The 17217-nt window shown below is 51.6% G+C and overlaps 2 protein-coding genes across 2 annotated transcripts in view; both read left to right on the forward strand.

Moving 5' to 3' along the window:
- Nucleotides 1–217: 217 nt before the first annotated feature.
- Nucleotides 218–8148, forward strand: USB1 (U6 snRNA biogenesis phosphodiesterase 1). The gene is made up of 7 exons (XM_044660454.1): nt 218–491; nt 1779–1936; nt 2485–2668; nt 4793–4846; nt 5668–5773; nt 6514–6597; nt 6803–8148. The coding sequence occupies exons 1-7, from the start codon at nt 382–384 to the stop codon at nt 6905–6907; spliced, it is 801 nt and encodes a 266-aa protein (XP_044516389.1). The 5' UTR covers nt 218–381; the 3' UTR covers nt 6908–8148.
- Nucleotides 8149–13991: 5843 nt separating this feature from the next.
- MMP15 (matrix metallopeptidase 15) overlaps nt 13992–17217 on the forward strand; it is a 31966-nt gene continuing 28740 nt past the window's right edge. Inside the window, exon 1 of the mRNA XM_044659357.1 lies at nt 13992–14147. Coding sequence (XP_044515292.1) covers nt 13992–14147 — 156 coding nt within the window. The remainder of the gene's footprint in view (nt 14148–17217) is intronic.

Raw genomic sequence — 17217 nt, forward strand, 5'->3', positions numbered from 1 at the left:
ATGGAGAGGAAAGGATGAAGGAGAGGAGAAAAGAAAGGGAGGGGGAAGAAGAAAGGGAGAAGAGAGGGAGGAGAGGACAGGGAAAGAAAGGGGAGAAAGGGAGGATATAGGGGGAGAGAAGGGGAGAAAAGAAAGGGAGAAGAGGAAGGGGAGGAGAGAAAAAAAAGGAGACGGGAGAAGGAATAGAGAGGACCGTGGGAGTTAATACTGTAGCGGTTTTATCTCCCCTGAAAAGGAAAGGAGCAAAGGGGAGGAGCGAAGGCAAGAGGGCGGGGGAGGCGGCGCGGGCTCTTGGAGGCGGGACTTCCGGGGGGCGGCCCAGATTTCCGGGAGAACAGGGATGAGCTCGGCTTTCTCCGTGCCCGTGAGCAGTAAGGGTCCATGAGCGCCGCACTCCTGGTAAGCTACAGCAGCAGCAGCAGTAGCTCAGAAGACGAGGATGAACCCGGGCCTAGGGCCGAGTCGGAGCACGAGAAGGACGGTGATGGCGGGTGAGGAGCCTCCCGAACAGGAAGCCGTTTTTCCTACAGTGAGAAACAAACGAGGGTCCCGCCCCGGAACCGGAAGTGGCTCTCTGATGGACGGGGGGGGGGAAGAGAGGGAAAAAAAAATGATGTCGCAGGCGCACTAGGGAAACCAGCGGGCTTCCGCTGTTCAGAGCCTTTGAACTCCGGGGAAAGGGGGGCCGCTGGGATTGTTCCCCGATTCCGCTGCGGAGCCTGAGAGACCGAGGCCAGTCTTCCCCTTTCTTTCGGATTCTTCCCCAAACTTAAAGCCCAACCGGGAGCTACTCTCCCGGATTCCCTGGTTTTCAGGGCCTCTCCCCAAACTTCCATTAACCCTTTCGTTGCCCTTCGGGCACCCATCTCTTAATTTTTGCTTTAAAGTGATGTGCGTTTGAACCCCATTCCTAGCTAGAGAGGCCACCCCCTTGCTGAGGGGTCCCAAGACCTGCCCAGGGTCGTCTCACTATTTAGTATCAGAGGTGAGATTGGAACCCAGGGCTTTCTGCCTTCAGAAGAGCCATCGAATGACTCATTACCTATGGGGAGGAGAGGGCTAGGAGCAGTGATTCCCTTTGAGACCTACCCCCACCCCCAAACAGTAAGTAGCATCAGGAGGGCAGGTTCTCAGGCCCCTGTGAAGAGATCAGTTGGGCAGAGAGTGGGGAACTCCTGTATCTTTTTGTACCAGAGATGAACAGTTCTGGAAAGGAAGTTGCTCTACTCCAGGAGAGTGGCACAAGCTAAATACAAATCATTCAGGCCAAATCCTCCACATTTCTTAGGTTCCAAGCTTGAATCAACCACACAAAATATTTGTATCTCCAGTATTGCTTCAAGAAGTAGAAGCCTTGCACTTCCTTCTCCAGTAGCCTCAAACATTCTGGACCTTAAGGACAGCATCCTGGGGCAGCTAGATGGACCAGTGGATAGAGCACCAGGCCTGTTGATGGGAAGTCCTAGGTTCAAATATCACCTTAGACACTTCCTAGTTGTGTAATCCTCATTGTCTAGACCTTACCTTTCTTTTGCCTTGGAAGCGATACACAGTATTGATTCTAAGATAGAAGGTAAGAGTTTAAAAAATAATACAGCATCTTTCATCCCTTAGTGCCTTCCCTTTCTCTGGTCTGAGGCCTCATCCCAGACACTGACAGTTGAGCAAGTCACCAGGAAGGAAAATAGTTTTTTCTTGGGGATAAAGTTAGAGGAGATTGATTGTGGGTAAAGATTAATGAGCTGCATCTTTATTACTGCATCTTTTTACACCTGTAGATGTCCTCCTCCGCCTCGGCTGCCCATTCCAGCCAGCGTGTTGAACATGTTTCCAGATTCAGAAGATGGGGTTGTGGATGACATTGAAAAACATGGTGGCAGAATTCGAACCTTCCCCCACGAAAGGGGCATTTGGGCCACTCATGTCTGGGTGCCTTGTAAGTGACTGCAGATAGATTTCCCCCACCTAGGAGAGGGTCAGGGATACTGGGAAAGACCAAGAGAAGAGCCTTTTCAGTGTTTGCTGAGTGAGGCAAGCCAGGGAATAGAACCCTATAAGGCTCTTATTTTTTGAGCAAATAATTAGGAGATTTCTCCATGATCTGGCCTGGGCTCTGAATTCGTATACTGAAGTCATTTTTGCAGCCCTCCTTGAATAAAACATTTTCCCTGTTCACAAGTAGGCAACCAAATAGGGATCTCTCAAAGGCAATCTGAGAACTGACTAGGCATGGCATGGCAAGTCCAACTTTGGTCTGGACTACCTGGCTGGTTCTCATCTGTCCCCTGCTTTTCAGAGAGGATGTCTTTTCATCAGCCTTAAGTGACATCCTGTATTTGATATCCTTTCAGTTAAATCAAAATGGTTGGTCCTTTAAATGTCTTCTTTCTAAAAAGAGAGAAGTAATCTCTCACTCCTAGGATTGTATTCATTTGTTCAGTGACAGTCCCACACAAATGGCACCTTTGTTTCCTTCCCCTCCAGATGAAGCAAGGGAAGATTTTTTTGACTTGCTCAGCCTCCTCATGACCCAGGCCCAGAGGGTCTTGCCCAGGCTCGTAAAGATGGAGGAGTTTCACCTCAGTCTGTCACAGAGTGTAGTGCTACGATACCATTGGATTTTGCCTTTTGTGCAGTCCCTGAAGAACCGCTTGGCCTCCTTCCACAGGTGTTCTTCTTTCTCCATTTGCCTCAGCTTTTTCTCTCTCCTCTCTGATCCCCTTACCTGTCATTCTATTTTATTGTTGGGTCTGTAGCCCTGAGAATACCCTAGGAATCAGCAAAAAGAACAAGGACTTGGGGGCAGCTAGGTGACTCAGTGAATCAAGAGCCAGGCTTAGGGATAGGAGGTCCTGGGTTCAAGTATGGCCTCACCTACTTCCTAGCTGAGTGACCCTGGGCAAGTCATTTAACCTCCATTGCCTAACCCTTACCACTTTTCTGCCTTGGAACCAATACACAATATTGATTCTAAGATAAAAGACAAGGGTTAAAAAAAAAAAAAAAAGATTTTTCAGCCCCCTACAGATACTTCTCAGTCCTCTTGTTCCTCAGAGCCAGAGAATGTATACCAAACTTAGAGGTTTATGGGAACCCAAAGAACTTGATGGCATTTGTTGCTAATGTTGGCAGGAGTCAAAAAGATGGGCAGAAATTGGCTCTGGGCTCCCCCCACTCCAGTCCACATGTACCCTGCAAAGATGTTGGCAAAATTGTAGTGATTGTGTCCTGGTTGGACCTAAAAGCTCCCAAATTCTTCAAAACACTAAAGAATCAATCTCTTAAAAAGGGTAAGAGAGAGATTGTGTGTGTGTGTGTGTGTGTGTGTGTGTGTGTGTTTTAACATTTAGACAAGAAAAAGGCAAATCAAACGTGAGAATACAAGAGATTATTTCAAAGGCAATAAAGAGGAGGAGAATTTTGGGTTCTGTGGTAGGTTGAAGTCAGTGGGTATGGGAGTTTGGATGGATGTTTCTGGCACACCCTAAAATTGTATCATTTAGGCTTCCACCTGCTCATAAGAATAGTCCTCTGTGTTGGCCTAATCAGGGGGCAAAGGGACCTAGAAAATGAACCTTTTTCTACCTTCTGTCCCCTGGTCCAGTCCCCCCAGTGTGATTCTGCAGCAGCCAGTAAAAGTCAGAGTATGAGGATTCAATGAATGGCAGTAGTTGAAGTCTAGAAAGAGTGAAAGGTTTTCTGATCAGGGAGTGTCAAGTGTCTTTCTCCTTCTCCCAGGGGGTTTTTCATCCACCACATTGGGACCACATAATGTAGCCATTGACAGCGGGGCTTCCCAAAATGCCAAGCCTGGATAATCATGTAGGACGAGACTCCAGCCAGTCCCTCTCAGGCTTGTTGCTTTATACAAGTAGGACAAAAAAAGCTATAAGATGGAATGGCCTACTTTAGCCCTGTGACTGATAAATCGAATAGCTGGTAATCCCTTAGGGGTAATCCTCTGTTTTCTGATCGCCAACTGCTAAGTCCTCCTAACCTGAATTTTCTTTACTAACCCTGCCTTTTCTTGGTCTAAATTGGTAATAACTACTCAGAGAAATGCATAATTTCATATACTTTTTTGTACAGTTTAATATAAATATGTTCTCCTCTATCTCATTGATGATTGTTTATCCAAACTGAATCTTTATTATCTATTTCTAACTTTTTTAACCCTTACCTTCTATCTTAGAATCAATACTAAATATCAATTCCAAGGCAGAAGAGTGGTAAGGGCTAGCAACTGGGGTTAAGTGACTTGTTCAGGGTCACACAGCTAAGAAATGTCTGAGGTTAAATTTGAACCCAAGACCTTTCCTCTCCAGGCCTGGCTCTGTTCACTTGGCCACCTAGCTTCCCCCATTTTCTATTTCTATTGACCTCCAAGGAATGAATTATTCTCTTATCTACATTATTACCAAGTAATATTAGAGTAAACATCTCTTCCCATTAATCTACTCATAAATCCAACCTTTCAATGTTTATTGAAATATAATTACAGAAGTAGGAGGTGGTTCCCACAAAATCCCATTTCTAGGAGTCAGAACAGATTTGAGTGACATCAGTGGGATTGAGTCCTCCAGGCCAGCAGCTAAACCTCCCTATGAATTGTCTTTCTGGGCCTTATTTGACCATGTGTAGAGGAGGGGTAGGATTCCTGAGCCAAGCCCCAAAGGTGTGAATTCAGGCTACTCCAGAATACTGTTTTATTATTTAATTCTAGATTCCTTCTCCTACTTGCTTTTTTCTTGTTCTAAAAAGTGATCATTCTCTTTTTTCTCTTAAATTTCAGGTTCTTATTCACAGCCAACCAGGTGAAGGTTTACACAAATCAGGAGAAGACGAGGTGTGTGTGTGTGTGTGCTCACTCATATGTATGTATGGGTGCATGTGTGTATTATACATGTAGGAGGGGTATATATATACACACACACACACACACACACACACACACACACACACGTGTGTTCCAGTGCAAGTGCCAAATGAGGGCTACTCTGAAGAGGAAGTAGGACAGCTACATTATGTCAGGCCTCTCTTCCTGAATGTTTGGATCAGTTAAAAACCCTGAAACTTTCCAAAAGAAGTCAGTTGTTTAGTTAAGAAAGCCTTAAACCAGCATGGGACAGTTGGGGCTGTCCTGAGGCTAATGGGGAAGAACCTGGCCCCAGTTTTGTTCTCCCAAACTGGATGGTCTTGGACAAGTTCTTTGACCTCTTTGTGCCATCAGAGAAGGCTAGGGATGACACCCACCCTGCCTGCTTCAGGAGGGAAAAACTAAAGTTGTTAAACAAATAGGGTGGAATAGTATTAACCCAGGCTTTCACACAAACCTGCTGACCCCTCTGGGTGCTGATAAGCAGAAATGGTCAGATCTTCAAGAGCAAGGAACGGTGGTGGTTGCGTTTTTTTCCCCTTTGAATTCCCATATTGCCTGGTACCAGGAGGGGCTTAATCAATGCTAGTTGACTTGTTCAGTCATTTTGCACCTTCCTGTGGCTAAGGCCAGGCCTTCCTTTCCCTCCAACCCTTTAGAGATGCTCCCTTGTCTCAGAGGCTTACTTCAAGCCCAGGGGCACAGTGGTGTTTAGCCTCCCTGGCTAGGCACAGCCCTGCCCCACTGCTGGATGCCACGTCTGATGCCCTGCACTCTTCTTCTCTACCCAGGACCTTCATTGGGTTAGAAGTCACTGCAGGACATGCTCAGTTCCTGGACTTGGTCTCGGAAGTGGACAAAGTCATGGAGGAATTTGATCTGTCAACTTTCTACAAGGTGAGACGCTTCTCGTTCCCTTTTACTATAACCTCTGTCAGCTAGGTGGGGCTTACACTTTACACTAAAGGGGAGGGTGGAATAGCCCATCTGGACTTCCGATCCACTTGTTCTATGAAGAAGGCACTAAACAAGCCCAGGGTCAATTGGGATGAATCTGGGTGACTGGCACTGGCCAGCCCTATCCCTTGGAGTGTTGCCACCTGGGACCCAGGCCCTCCGCATCCAGAGAGTTTGAAACTAGGACTTGAGTGACTACCCACTGGAGGCTCCACGTCTTCTTGTTTACAAACAAAAAGCGAGTGGTGTGTGTGGTGGGTCAGGGTGCTCCATCCCCTCATAACACGCACAGTGCCAGTTCCACCATTACAGTTGGCCCCCCAGCTAGTTAGTGACTGAGTGACCCCCTCCTTCTCAGGGCTGGCCTCATTTCAGGGCTGATCATCTACCCCTTGCTTGGTCCTTCCTGGTTGTTCAGCCATTGGCCTGTTGGAAAAAATAACTTTAGCAAAGATGCAGGAAATCAATCCCCGGCCTGTTGGGCCCATGGACTGACTGACAGCTCACCTACCCCTGGTTCCAGCTCCAGCCTCACCCAGCTGCTAACCCCAAACCCAAAGGGCTGCCCTGTCTCTGGGGGAGGATCATTAGTCATTTGGCATTAACAAGGATGCAGGAATGAGCAGTCACGGACACTCCATGGGACTCTGCCTGAGGGTGTCCCTGTCCCTCTTTCCCAGGAGCCTTCCTTCCACATCAGCTTGGCCTGGTGTGTTGGAGATGGAAGATCCAAGCTGCAGGAGCAGGTCATCCAGGAGCTGCAGGTAGGAACCCTGGTCCTAGAGGGGCCTTCCTGGGCAAATGGGAGTGGGCCATCCAGGTCACAGAGGGCAGCTGGGAAGCATATTGGCAGGAGGGCACGGCATGGCACTGGATGTCCTCCCCTCTGGTCTCTCGGACGCAGGCTTCACCCCCATCCTCCACAGGCTGTGGGTCTGGGACCTTAATGTTTGCTGTGACATGTTTTAGGAGATTGTGGACAGCTTTGAAGACTCTGCTCCGCTGCTCTGTGTGTGGGCCGAACAGGTCCGCTGCAAGTCTGGGAATAAGTACTTCTCCTTCCCACTAAAGTGAGAGCGGACGACAGGCCTTTGGTCCATGGCCCTCCTCTTGTGCCTGCGGTGGCCAGAGAACAAGCCTTCCTCTGCTGGAGAGTGAAGAAGTTCTTGGAGAGTTGTGATCCCGGCTTTATGGTTCCAGCCCATTCTTCCGGTGAAATGAGGGTGCCCCTGCCCACCAAACACATTCCTGCCCAGCCAGAGAGTCCCAGACAGGACCTTTGAGGCTCTGTCTGCCTGGGCCCTGGGGCCCCGAAATGCCTCCTCCCCATCTCTTGCCCCCTCCCTCCTGAGCAGTTTTTGGGGTGTAAATAAGTGGGTGACTGCAAGAGGGCCATTTCCACAGGCTAACCAGCAGAGGGCAGGGCAGACTGTGATTCCTGCCTGGGCCCCTGGCCCCAGCCCAGAAATCTTGTGTCCCTGAGCTGAGCCCACCCACCCCCAGGAGCCACATAGCTCCTCGGGATCCACGCCCTCACGCGCTCCCTTCAGCTGTTGGTGTTTTGGTACCATTGGCCTCAGCCCAAATTTTTTTAAATCCTTGTTTCCACATTTCCCTCTGATCCTGCCCTGGCTGTCCAGGTGTCTTCAGGAGGCAATATCTCTGCCCTTCTCACTTCTTCCCTTTGTCTGTCTCTGGCCCAGCCTGAGTCGTGGGGCTCTGTCATTCTGCCCCAATGTCCTCCAGCAGTCCATCTCCTTCTCACCTTCCTGTGAACTCCCTCCCAGCTGCCAGGGGAAAACTTAACCAGATGCTTCTGGTGACTTGGCTCTCTGGGAAGAACTGCCTAGATTCCCAAACTCCCAGGCCTCTGGCTTCCCACATTATTTTCCCCCCAAATAGGCCACAAGCCATTCCCACAGAGGCCCTTCTCCTGGATGTTCATAACTATCTCAAGTTTTGTCTCCATTTGCCCCTTTCTGCCTGATGAGCAACAAGAGTTTTTGGTTTTTTTTTAAACCCTTATCTTCTCGGTTAGAATCAATACTAAATATCCATTGGGTTCCACGGGAGAAGAGAGGAGGTAAGGGCTAAACATTTGGGGTTAAGTGACTTGCCCAGGGTCACACAGCTAGGAGGTATCCACCTAGTTGCCCCAGGAAAGCATTCAGAGCTTGGAGGGGGGACCCTTTTTATTTTTCCTTTAGGCCCTCACTTCAGTTTTTTTTTAAAGGGTTGTCCCTGGATTTCTGGTACTAGTGATGGGACTATATATGGATATTTAAGTTCAATGAAATAAATGTTTCTATTTCTGCTTCTCTGTTTCCAATGGGAGTATTTCTCAGGAACAAGGTGAAAGGAGGGATTTTTTCCCTTTGCCTTCCAGGACTGTTATTCCCACACCCTGGGGTTATAGGCATCAGGAGTCTGGGGGTGACTTCTTCACATCCCTTGTATTGTCCACCTCTTTTTAAACCCTTACCTTCTGTCTTGGAATCAATACTAAGTATTGGTTCTAAGGCAGAAGAGCTATAAGGGCTGGGCAATGGAGTTTTAAGTGACTTGCCCAGGGTCACACAGCTAGGAAGTGTCTGAGGCCAGGTTTGAACCCAGAATGCCCCTCTTCCCACTGAGCCACCTGGCTACCCGTCATTGTCCACGCTTCAAAGTAACATGGGACCTAGTTTCTTCAGGCCAGCATGGTCTTGGTGTCCTCCATATAGCAATGTCACAACCAACATTCCTGATAACACCTTGCAATTGTATGGTGCTTTCCCGATACACCAGAAAGAGCTCTGACCTTAGAGCCAGAAGGCCTTGGCTTGAATTCTGACTGTGCTGCTCACTACCTTAGTAACCTTAGACAAGTCAGAGAGTTTCCTCATCCATAAACCATGCGAGCTCCAGCCCCTTCCACCTTTAAACCTGAGATCTCTGCCCTTTCCTGGTTCTTGTAGCATCTTGGTAAGGGGAGTATTGTAAGAGAATTGTGAGGACTTACAACGATTGTTTCCTCGCTTGTTCCTCTTTTGCTCGTCGTAGTAGGGTAAGGCACATTTTCAATCTGCGTCTTACAGATGGGAAAACATGATTTCCCCAAACAAAGGTCCTACCTACAGTGATACAACTCTCTTGATATCTAGTCCCCGATTGCCTCCAGCTTCTGGCCAGGTCATTTTTTTTTTAATTAATCAACAAATGTCTGGGAATCAGAAGACAAACCTGCTCCCCAGACCTTGCAGAAGGAGTGAGTGGCATTGTTTCATGAATCGGATCTCCTCCTTCCATCATATCAGAATCTAGCACTGCCCCCTGTGCTGATGACAGCTCAAGGCTAACTGGTTACCAGCCCCACTCCTTGGGCTTACACTGGAGAGGGACAAAGCTTGGCATTTTTTCTGGGGGAAGCTAAGCCTGCCCAATTTCCACAGCAAACAGTATAACTAGTAGGCCCCAAACCAAGAGGGACAAGTCCAGTTGACTTTTCTGGTTGATTCAGACCCATCCTGGGCTCCTGCGCCATCTGGATGAAACCAGAAGCTGACAATTCATTGATGCTGGTGCTTTTCCACAGTCACTTATGGGCAATTACTGGGAACACATCGTCTGCAAAAGACAAATACTCTCAGAGTGTTCTAGGAAACTGGGCCCTTTGGAGAGTCCTGCCCGATGTTATTAGGCATTTCCATTAACCATCCCAAGGATGGATTTTACTAATCAAATTTGGGAAGCTGGAAGCCAGCTGTGCTGAATAGGGAATTAGAGTGCAGTATGACTTTGAGAAATGGGCCAAAATCAATAAGATGAAATTCAATGGGAGAATGGAAACTAGCTGATAGAGGAAGGAAATAGGAAATTCACTGCGAGATGGGGAGGCTGGGCCAGCAGAAGAATGGCAGAGAATCAGTGGGGGATCTTGGCTCTTATCCAATCCAGTGTACCTTTGGAAGAGTCAGGATTCAAAGTTTTTCAGCTTACTATCTGAGTCAAAAAAAGACTTAACAGAAGAGAATAAGGGCTGGGTTGAAACTGATCAGGCTCCCAGCAGCAGGCATGGAGAAAAAGGAAAATAGGGAAGGACAAGACATCTTGATCTGTTGAGGGATCACCAAAAAAAAGAAAATCTTATTTAATAGCCTTTTTATTGTCTTCAGAACCCCTTTGCCATTATTTACTTTTTTAAAATGGCACAAAAGGAACTATAAAACATCTTAACTCTTGGCCCTCTGTATTCCCTGCAGGGTAGGAAAATTATCCTTGGGTTTTAGGGGGTTTTTTGGGTGGGGAAGGGGCCCTCATACACCTGGTAAATGCCATTCTCACATCCAGCCTCTCTGGACCACCCCCAGCCCTGGATCCAAGAGGGGAGAATTAACACAACTTACTTGTTTATTCCTTCTCTTGGAACCAGAAGCCCTAAGGTTTATTTTGTCTTCAGTATTGGCCCTGAAAACCCAGTGGGGGTGCTTGGTAAGCAGAGTTCCACAAAGATTTGGATTGGGCCAGGCCCCAAAACAGAAATGTTTTCCTTAAGTGGTGGTCCTCAAAGTGAAAACTGTGGCAAACAGCTTTAGAAAAAGAAATCCTACAATCCATAAAGCAAAGGGTTCTCTGAGACCCTGAGAGGAAACCTTGCCCTGCAGATCATATAGACCCAATAGGCGATGCTCTGGTTTCATGTAGAAGAGAGACTAGATTTTGGCCTGAGGGATCTGAAGGGTGAGCATCGAGGCACAAGTTACCAAAGAATGACATTTAAACTTGATGTTGCAGGACAGGACTTTCTAATAATAGAGATGGAGTTAGCTGAACATTTGGGTATATTGTAGAGGGGATTTTTTTTTTCAGGTATTGGTTAGATTAGATGCCTGAGGAGATCCGTCCCCGCTCTGAAATCTGGGATTCTCCCAAGGTATTAATTCATTCCAGTGACCCTCTCATCTCACCATGCATATTCATTTCTCAAGTACCTGGCCTAAGAATTTGTTCACCAGCTCCTGCCCCAGTGATCTGAATAGCCACCTGGATCTTCTTCCTGTCCCAAAAAGCAAGATAGCAATCCCACAGATGTGTGAGACCATGTGGGGAGCCACCTTTACAGGAAGGCATAGTGAGACAGACAGGCTTTTCCCTGCACCCAGTCCCACCCACCGATCACAGAATTCAGAGCTGGAGAGACCTGGGCAAACATATTTGTCTGTCTGTGTTCCTTCATAGGGTGCCTTTTGGAAAACACAAGTGATCTTTAGTGCTTCCCGTGACAGCAACCCGCAGAAATCACTCCCTTTGTTACTGACTGCCTGGCAATGTTTGCTAAATGTTTATACTGCCCAAGTGTCTTGTTCTGTTTCCCCGAAACAAGATTACAGAATCCTTGAAAAAATAGTATCATAGAGTTAGAACCAAAGGGGACCTTAGAGTTCAACTAGTCCAACCCCTTATTTTACAGATGAGGAAACTGAGGCCCAGGGAGGTCAAGTGATTTGGCCAAGATCACCCAGGTTATGTTAGAATTGGGATTTGAACTCGGATCCCTGAGCCCAAGAATGAGCACCCTTTCTCCTCTACTTTGGGGATGAGTTGCTCATATTTTGCAATCTCCTCTGCCTAGGAACACTACAGAAATTCTGCTCTGGCATTTCCCTGTTCATTGTCAGCCATCTGAGAAATATTTGTTTAAGTTGAGTGAAACCGGCCTCCACTGATACATCTATGTCTAGGTGCTCCCACTCCCTAGGCCCTCCAGAGACTGGCCAGGGTGGGAATCTGGGTGTTTGGCAATGATTGGCCTGTTGAGAAATGCTCCATCACAGAGCATAAAAGTCATCCGGAGTAGAATTAACCCTAAGGGAGAATTCCACCATAAATAAGCACTTTGCAAACTCTCTGGACTGAAGGTCCCGAGGTACACTGTTTATGATATTCAGGGCCCCTCTTCAGCAGTATAAATGAACAGTTTCCTTCAAGCCAAATATTTTTGTCAATGTGGTGGATTTTGAATAAATGTTATTGTTAAAGATTAAAACATATTTCAGTCAAGCCTGGAAACAGAAATGGCCCATTTCTGACGGCCTCTACGCCAATTCCAAAACACTGAAAGGAAGGACTAGGGCTTGGAAAGCTAGATGACCAAAGGGCTGAGCTCAAAGAAATCAGAGATAACCACTCGGTCATTTCGCCTTCTGCATGAGAGGCCCCATAGGAGTAGAATGGGTCTGCTTCTGTTACCTTGGGAGGGCACAGGCAGGATGTCTGCCACCCTGCTCTGGGATCTTTTTCTTCTCTTGACCTATTCCAAGGAGGGGAAAACAGGATTCCCCAGATCCCGGTCAGCTCCAGTTTTAGGCAAGTGGGTCCTGCTGGGGGAGAAGAGGGGCTGCCACATTAAAGAGGAATGCGGCTCTGAGGGCAGCAAAGGGTGCCTTGTGGAAAGTGACGCCTGATAAAAAAGGTCACACTCTTCTGCCAAGTTAGTAGCCGGCAAGATAGAGGAAGACAGTAAAAGTCTCTGTACATTGTCAAACCCTTCTGGGGAAGGGGCGGGGGCGCTGGGGAGCTCTTTCCCCTTTATCTGCTCAGGGCTGGGTTTCTAATTGGCTGCGATTGCTTTGAGCCCCCCTTCCCCCCTTTGCCAAGAGAGCCCCTGCAGGGATGATGTGGGGCGGCAGCCGCTGATTTGTAAAGCCAGGATGTCATTCAGAACTCCTGCCCGAGTAAAGTGGAGGGATGGAGGGATGGAGGGATGGATGGATGGATGGATGGATGGATGGATGGATGGATGGATGGATGGATGGATGGATGGATGGATGGAGAAACGTGTGAATGGATATTCCTCCTGCCTTGCCTTTCCTTCTTTCCCTCTTCTTGCTTTTCTTTTGTTTTTGTCTTTCCTTCCTCCCATGAGTGCTAGGGGGCGCAATGGAGACAGCGCCGCACCTGAACTCACAGCCCTCGGTTCAAATACAATCTCAGACGCTTCCCTGCCTCAGTCGTTTTCCCTACCCTGTCGTTTCATCTCAGTCCGCCTCCTTTTCGTTACATACAAAGGCAACCCGCCTGGCATTACTATGGCTCACTTTTAAGGGCAGCAAAGGTCAAGGATTTTATTTTTAACCCACCCATACCTTAGTCTCCTTCTGCCCCAACCCCACCGAAAGTCCCGGCGGACCGAAAGGGGCGGGGAGGGGAGAGTTGAGGAGGGAGGGAGGATCTCGTTAGTTTCGTGTTGAAGCCCCGCCTCTCTCTCGCTCTCTTTCCCGGCTCCCCGGGGATCGGGGTCAAAATAAATCCCTCGCGCCCACCCCTCCCCCAGGTCTCCCGAGGAAACTTGGTAGAGAGTTCTGCCGAGTGGCCGGAGGAGAGCGGGCTCCCGCCTTACACCTGCTTTGGGGAGGCCCCAGGCGCGGGGTCGCGGCAGCTCCGGGTGCAGCCTTCCAGGCCGGGGCGACCGCCCCCTCCCCGCAGCCCCTCGGGCGGGCCGGCCGGCGCACGGCCCCTTTAAGAGGCGCGGAGGAGAGGAGGAGGAGGAGGAGGAGAGGGAGGGGGTGGGGAGCGGGCCCCGAGCGCCGGAGCTGGCTTAGAGCTGCGCCGATCCGGCCCCAAGGACGAGCGGCGCTCGCTGGGCTCGGGCTCCCCTGCCCTCCCCCGCCCCGCCCCGCCGCACGCCGTGGGGGGCCCCCTCGGCTCATTCCCTTCCCGCAGACCCCTGCGCGGGGAGCAAGGTGCCCCGGGCACGGGGAGGGGGCGTGCGTGCCGCCTCCGCGGGGCTCCGGGAGCGCACGCCTCCGCCTCGCCGGCCCGGGGCATGGACAGCAGCCGCAGGCGCGCGGCGCGGAGCCCTGGGGAGCACAGCGGCCCCGGGCAGCCCCGAGGCTGAACCCGAGACAAAGGCGGCGTCCAGTGGGGAAGGAGCCCCGAGCGCCGCCCGCCCGCACCTGGCCTGCCGTCGGGCTCGCCCCCTCGCCGTGCCCTCCACAGGACTCTCTGCGCGGAGCCGGGGGAACTTGCCCGGGGGCGCCCGAGACGCTCCCCGGGGGAAGGGAACAGAGAGGAGGAGTGGAGGGGTGGGCTCGGCCCCCGAGCGTCTCGCTCCAAGTTTCGGAGCTCCCCGTGAGGGCACCTCGAGCCCGGGCAGCCCAGGCCAGCTAGCGCCGCGGGCATGAGCGGTGGCGGCGGGGCCGGGCGGGGCGAGCCCCGGAGACCGGGCTGGGCCGGGACCCTCCTGGGCACCGGGGAGCTGCTGCTGCTGCTGTTCGTGTGGCTGGGCCCCCTGGGCTGCAGCGGGGTGGCCGGAGACAGCGAAGTCAACGCCGAGGTCAGTAAGCACGATCCCCTGGGCGGCTGCGGGGGGTGGGGGGCACTAGGCCCTCCGGCCCCCCAACCCCCCCCTCCCCGTTTCCTCCTTCCTTCGCTTTGATTGTCTTCTTAGCCAAAGTTTGCATCCTGCCTCCCCCCTCCCCCATTCCTTCCTCATCTAATAAATGTTTGGACTGGACTGATCGGGTGGGGAGACTGCCCCCTCCCTAGGGCTCACAGCTTTCCCTGGGTTGCGGCTGGACCCCTGCGCCGGTGCCCACCCTGGCCGAACCAGCAGGATCTGCTTGAAGGGAATGGGCTGAAAGAAATCTCAGCCCTTCCCTGCCTGTCTCTGGACCATCCTGCCCTCGGGGATTAACTCTTCCAAGCTGGGCACCAAGGGAGCTAACCTTCGGGTAGCCTTACCGGTGAAGCTGCCCAACCCGGGAGTCTTTGCCCTGGGTCTGAACTGCCCAGGGGGAGGGCCAGGCTCAGCCCCCGTGACTTAGGAGCAGGCTAGGGGGGCTCCTGGGCAGTGGCTGGCTGGCTGGCTGGCATCGGAGCTAGGGCTAGGCCTGCGGCTGTTGGAGTGAGTCTGCAAAGGCCCTCCCTCCTTAGTACAGGGCAAGGCACTGGAGTTCCCAGGGAACAGCCAGAGAGATGGCCAAGATCTCCCAGAGCCTAAAGGAAGCCAGGCACTGGCCCCAGGTGGAAGGAAGCCAGGGCCCTGAAAGCTGGTAGCACAGGTGCCCAAGGAAATGCCCAAGATCCTGCAGGCTTCTGCGGCCAGGGTGGCATAGCGAAGGGCCCAAACCGCTGCCTTTGGGACCAAGGAGGAAGCTTAGGAACAGATAACCTGCAAATTGTGGCATCCTCAATCCAGGAGGAGCACCGAGTGCCCACTCCCTCCCTCCCTCCGGAGGGTGCATCCCAGGGGGCTGGAGAACAGTCCCCATTCACAGGGACTAGAGGAAATGTGGGCAGAGCTCTGGAAAAGCCATTGGAAGAGGAGGCACCCGAGCACATTCTGCCAGCGGGGTGGGGTGGGGTGGGGGGAGCCATAAAGTAATGAAAAGACCAGCAGGGATGAGAAATGCCTCCGGGAAGCTGAAGAGAGATTCAGGGGAGATCCAGGAGGTGGGGTCTGTCCCTGCTCTCCAGGGCTGCCCAAGTTGGGCCTTGAAGGAAGAGGAAGGTTTCCACAAGCAGAGATGTGAAGGGAGGGAGTGTCAGCTCCAGTGGATGCCAAAGCCCAGAGGTGGGAAAGGGGTCAGACCAAATGACCCGGTTTGGCCGGAAACTAGGAGTGCCATAAAAGGAACACTGAAATGAGTCCGGCCAGATGGGCTCTTTCTTATCTGCCCGGAAGGCTCCGTTCTAGCCACCCTGCTTAACTGCTGTTTCTTCTGCTTAGGGATGTCATCTCCGGACTCCAGGTCTTTGCACAGGCTGTTCCCTGTGTTTGGAATCCGCTCTTTTTTTCTTTTTAAACCATTGCCTGTCGCCTTCTAGGTTTATCTCAGGTGCCGGTGCCCCCCTCTTCTGTTCGATTCCCCCTGAGTCGTCCGTGCTCTCTTTTTCCTCGAGTTGCAGTTACTTACTTGTTTTCATGTCCAATCTCTCTTCCTGCCCTGCCCCCTCCAACATGTAAACTCTTTGAAAACAGGGATTGTCTTTCATTTGTTGTCTCCCCCTGTTCCTCCCTTAATTTCCTGCCTGGAGTAGGCGTTGGAGGCCCTTGAATGCCAGAGTAAGGTCTTCTAACCAAGCTAAGCAGGGCAGGCTGTTAAGGAGGGGAGGAGGAATCCTACCTGGCTTTAGACTATTTTGGCAGTGGACAATGTGGAAATGTGTGAGCTCTGAGCGTATCCCTGTGGTCCAGGGGCAGTGAGGGCCCAGAGGGTGCTGGGGCTAGGCACAGGGGGACAGAACTCCATGTAGGGCTCTCCTTAGGAGTAGGAAGGCCCAAGCTGCTCCCCAAGGACCTGCCTGAATCCTCCTCCGGCGTAGGGCCCTCTCTCCAGCCCTCCCAAGCTTCTTCCTTTCCTTCTGCCTAAAACAAGAACAGAGAAAGAAAACAACATAGTCCCTGTCCAGATCACCCCCAGCCCCTTAGCACTGAGCAAGCTTGGGGGGGGGGGCCCCAAGAGTCCGAAAGAGCCCGAGAGTCAAAAAATAGGGAGGCATCGGGACGGCATTCGGTGACTGTCCAGACTGGGCCTCTTAGACGGACTCCAGGGTTTCTTTCCATCTTTCTGGTGCATCGGGCAGTGAGGAGCCGGCCTGGAGCCGGCGGGCCGTGTAGGCCCACTTCTGGGGCCGTGGGTCTGGGGCTCAGCAGCCACAGGCCAGGAGGGCAGATGTGGTGGGGACTTCCCTGCGTTCTGACAAGCCTCGGCCCATTGATACCCTTGAGCTAGGTCTCTGGAGAGCAGCCCAGTGTGGGGGGCCTGGGAACTGCTTCTATTTTCAGCCTCCTTCTGGGCGCTCCCTTCATTCTCTCTGCTGCCTGGCTGCCCACAGCTCCCCTTAGCCCCATTCTCTGCCGCCCCAGAGATTTTTCCGATCGAAGCCAGCTGGTTCCTGACCTATTTTAATAAACTCCTCTGGGGAAGGGCAGGGAATTCCTCCTCAGCTCCGGTTACACCAGGGAGCCAGCTGAGGCTTGGGGGGTGGGAGGGGAGGATTCGGCGCCCCACTGGGTACTCTGTGTGTGTGTGTAGTCATGGAAGTCCAAGCTCTGGACAGGGCTGAAAGGGAGGCCTGGCTCATGCTAAGAGGCTGCTGGACTAAGAGCCGGCAAGGCAAGCCTCCTAGAACGGACGCTCTCTCTACTCGGGGCCCGAGCCTCGCCGAGAGGGTGCCGGCTTCGGAGTGTGGGGGCCCTGGGGTTCACCCCTTCCACCCGGGTCACCTTGAGCTCCCTGGGCCTCCTTCTCTACATCTGGGAGCAGCTAGGACGGCCCCAGACACTGCCGGGCACTGTGGAGATGATCCTAGCAGAGTCTGCCCACCTAGAACTTACAGCCTCACTGGGGAAACGAGACACTAAGATGGCGTGATCTGGTCCTATGTAGGCAGCTTGGTGG

This window comes from Gracilinanus agilis, chromosome 2 (genome assembly GCF_016433145.1).
Source record: "Gracilinanus agilis isolate LMUSP501 chromosome 2, AgileGrace, whole genome shotgun sequence".
In the NCBI taxonomy this organism is placed as follows: Eukaryota; Metazoa; Chordata; class Mammalia; order Didelphimorphia; family Didelphidae; genus Gracilinanus; species Gracilinanus agilis.

Coding starts and splice junctions, on each gene's coding strand:
- USB1 (XM_044660454.1), top strand. CDS start 382: ATGAGCGCCGCACTCCTGGTAAGCTACAGCAGCAGCAGCAGTAGCTCA. Junction 5,774..6,513: donor ATCTGTCAACTTTCTACAAG/GTGAGACGCTTC, acceptor CCTCTTTCCCAG/GAGCCTTCCTTCCACATCAG. Junction 6,598..6,802: donor AGGTCATCCAGGAGCTGCAG/GTAGGAACCCTG, acceptor GACATGTTTTAG/GAGATTGTGGACAGCTTTGA.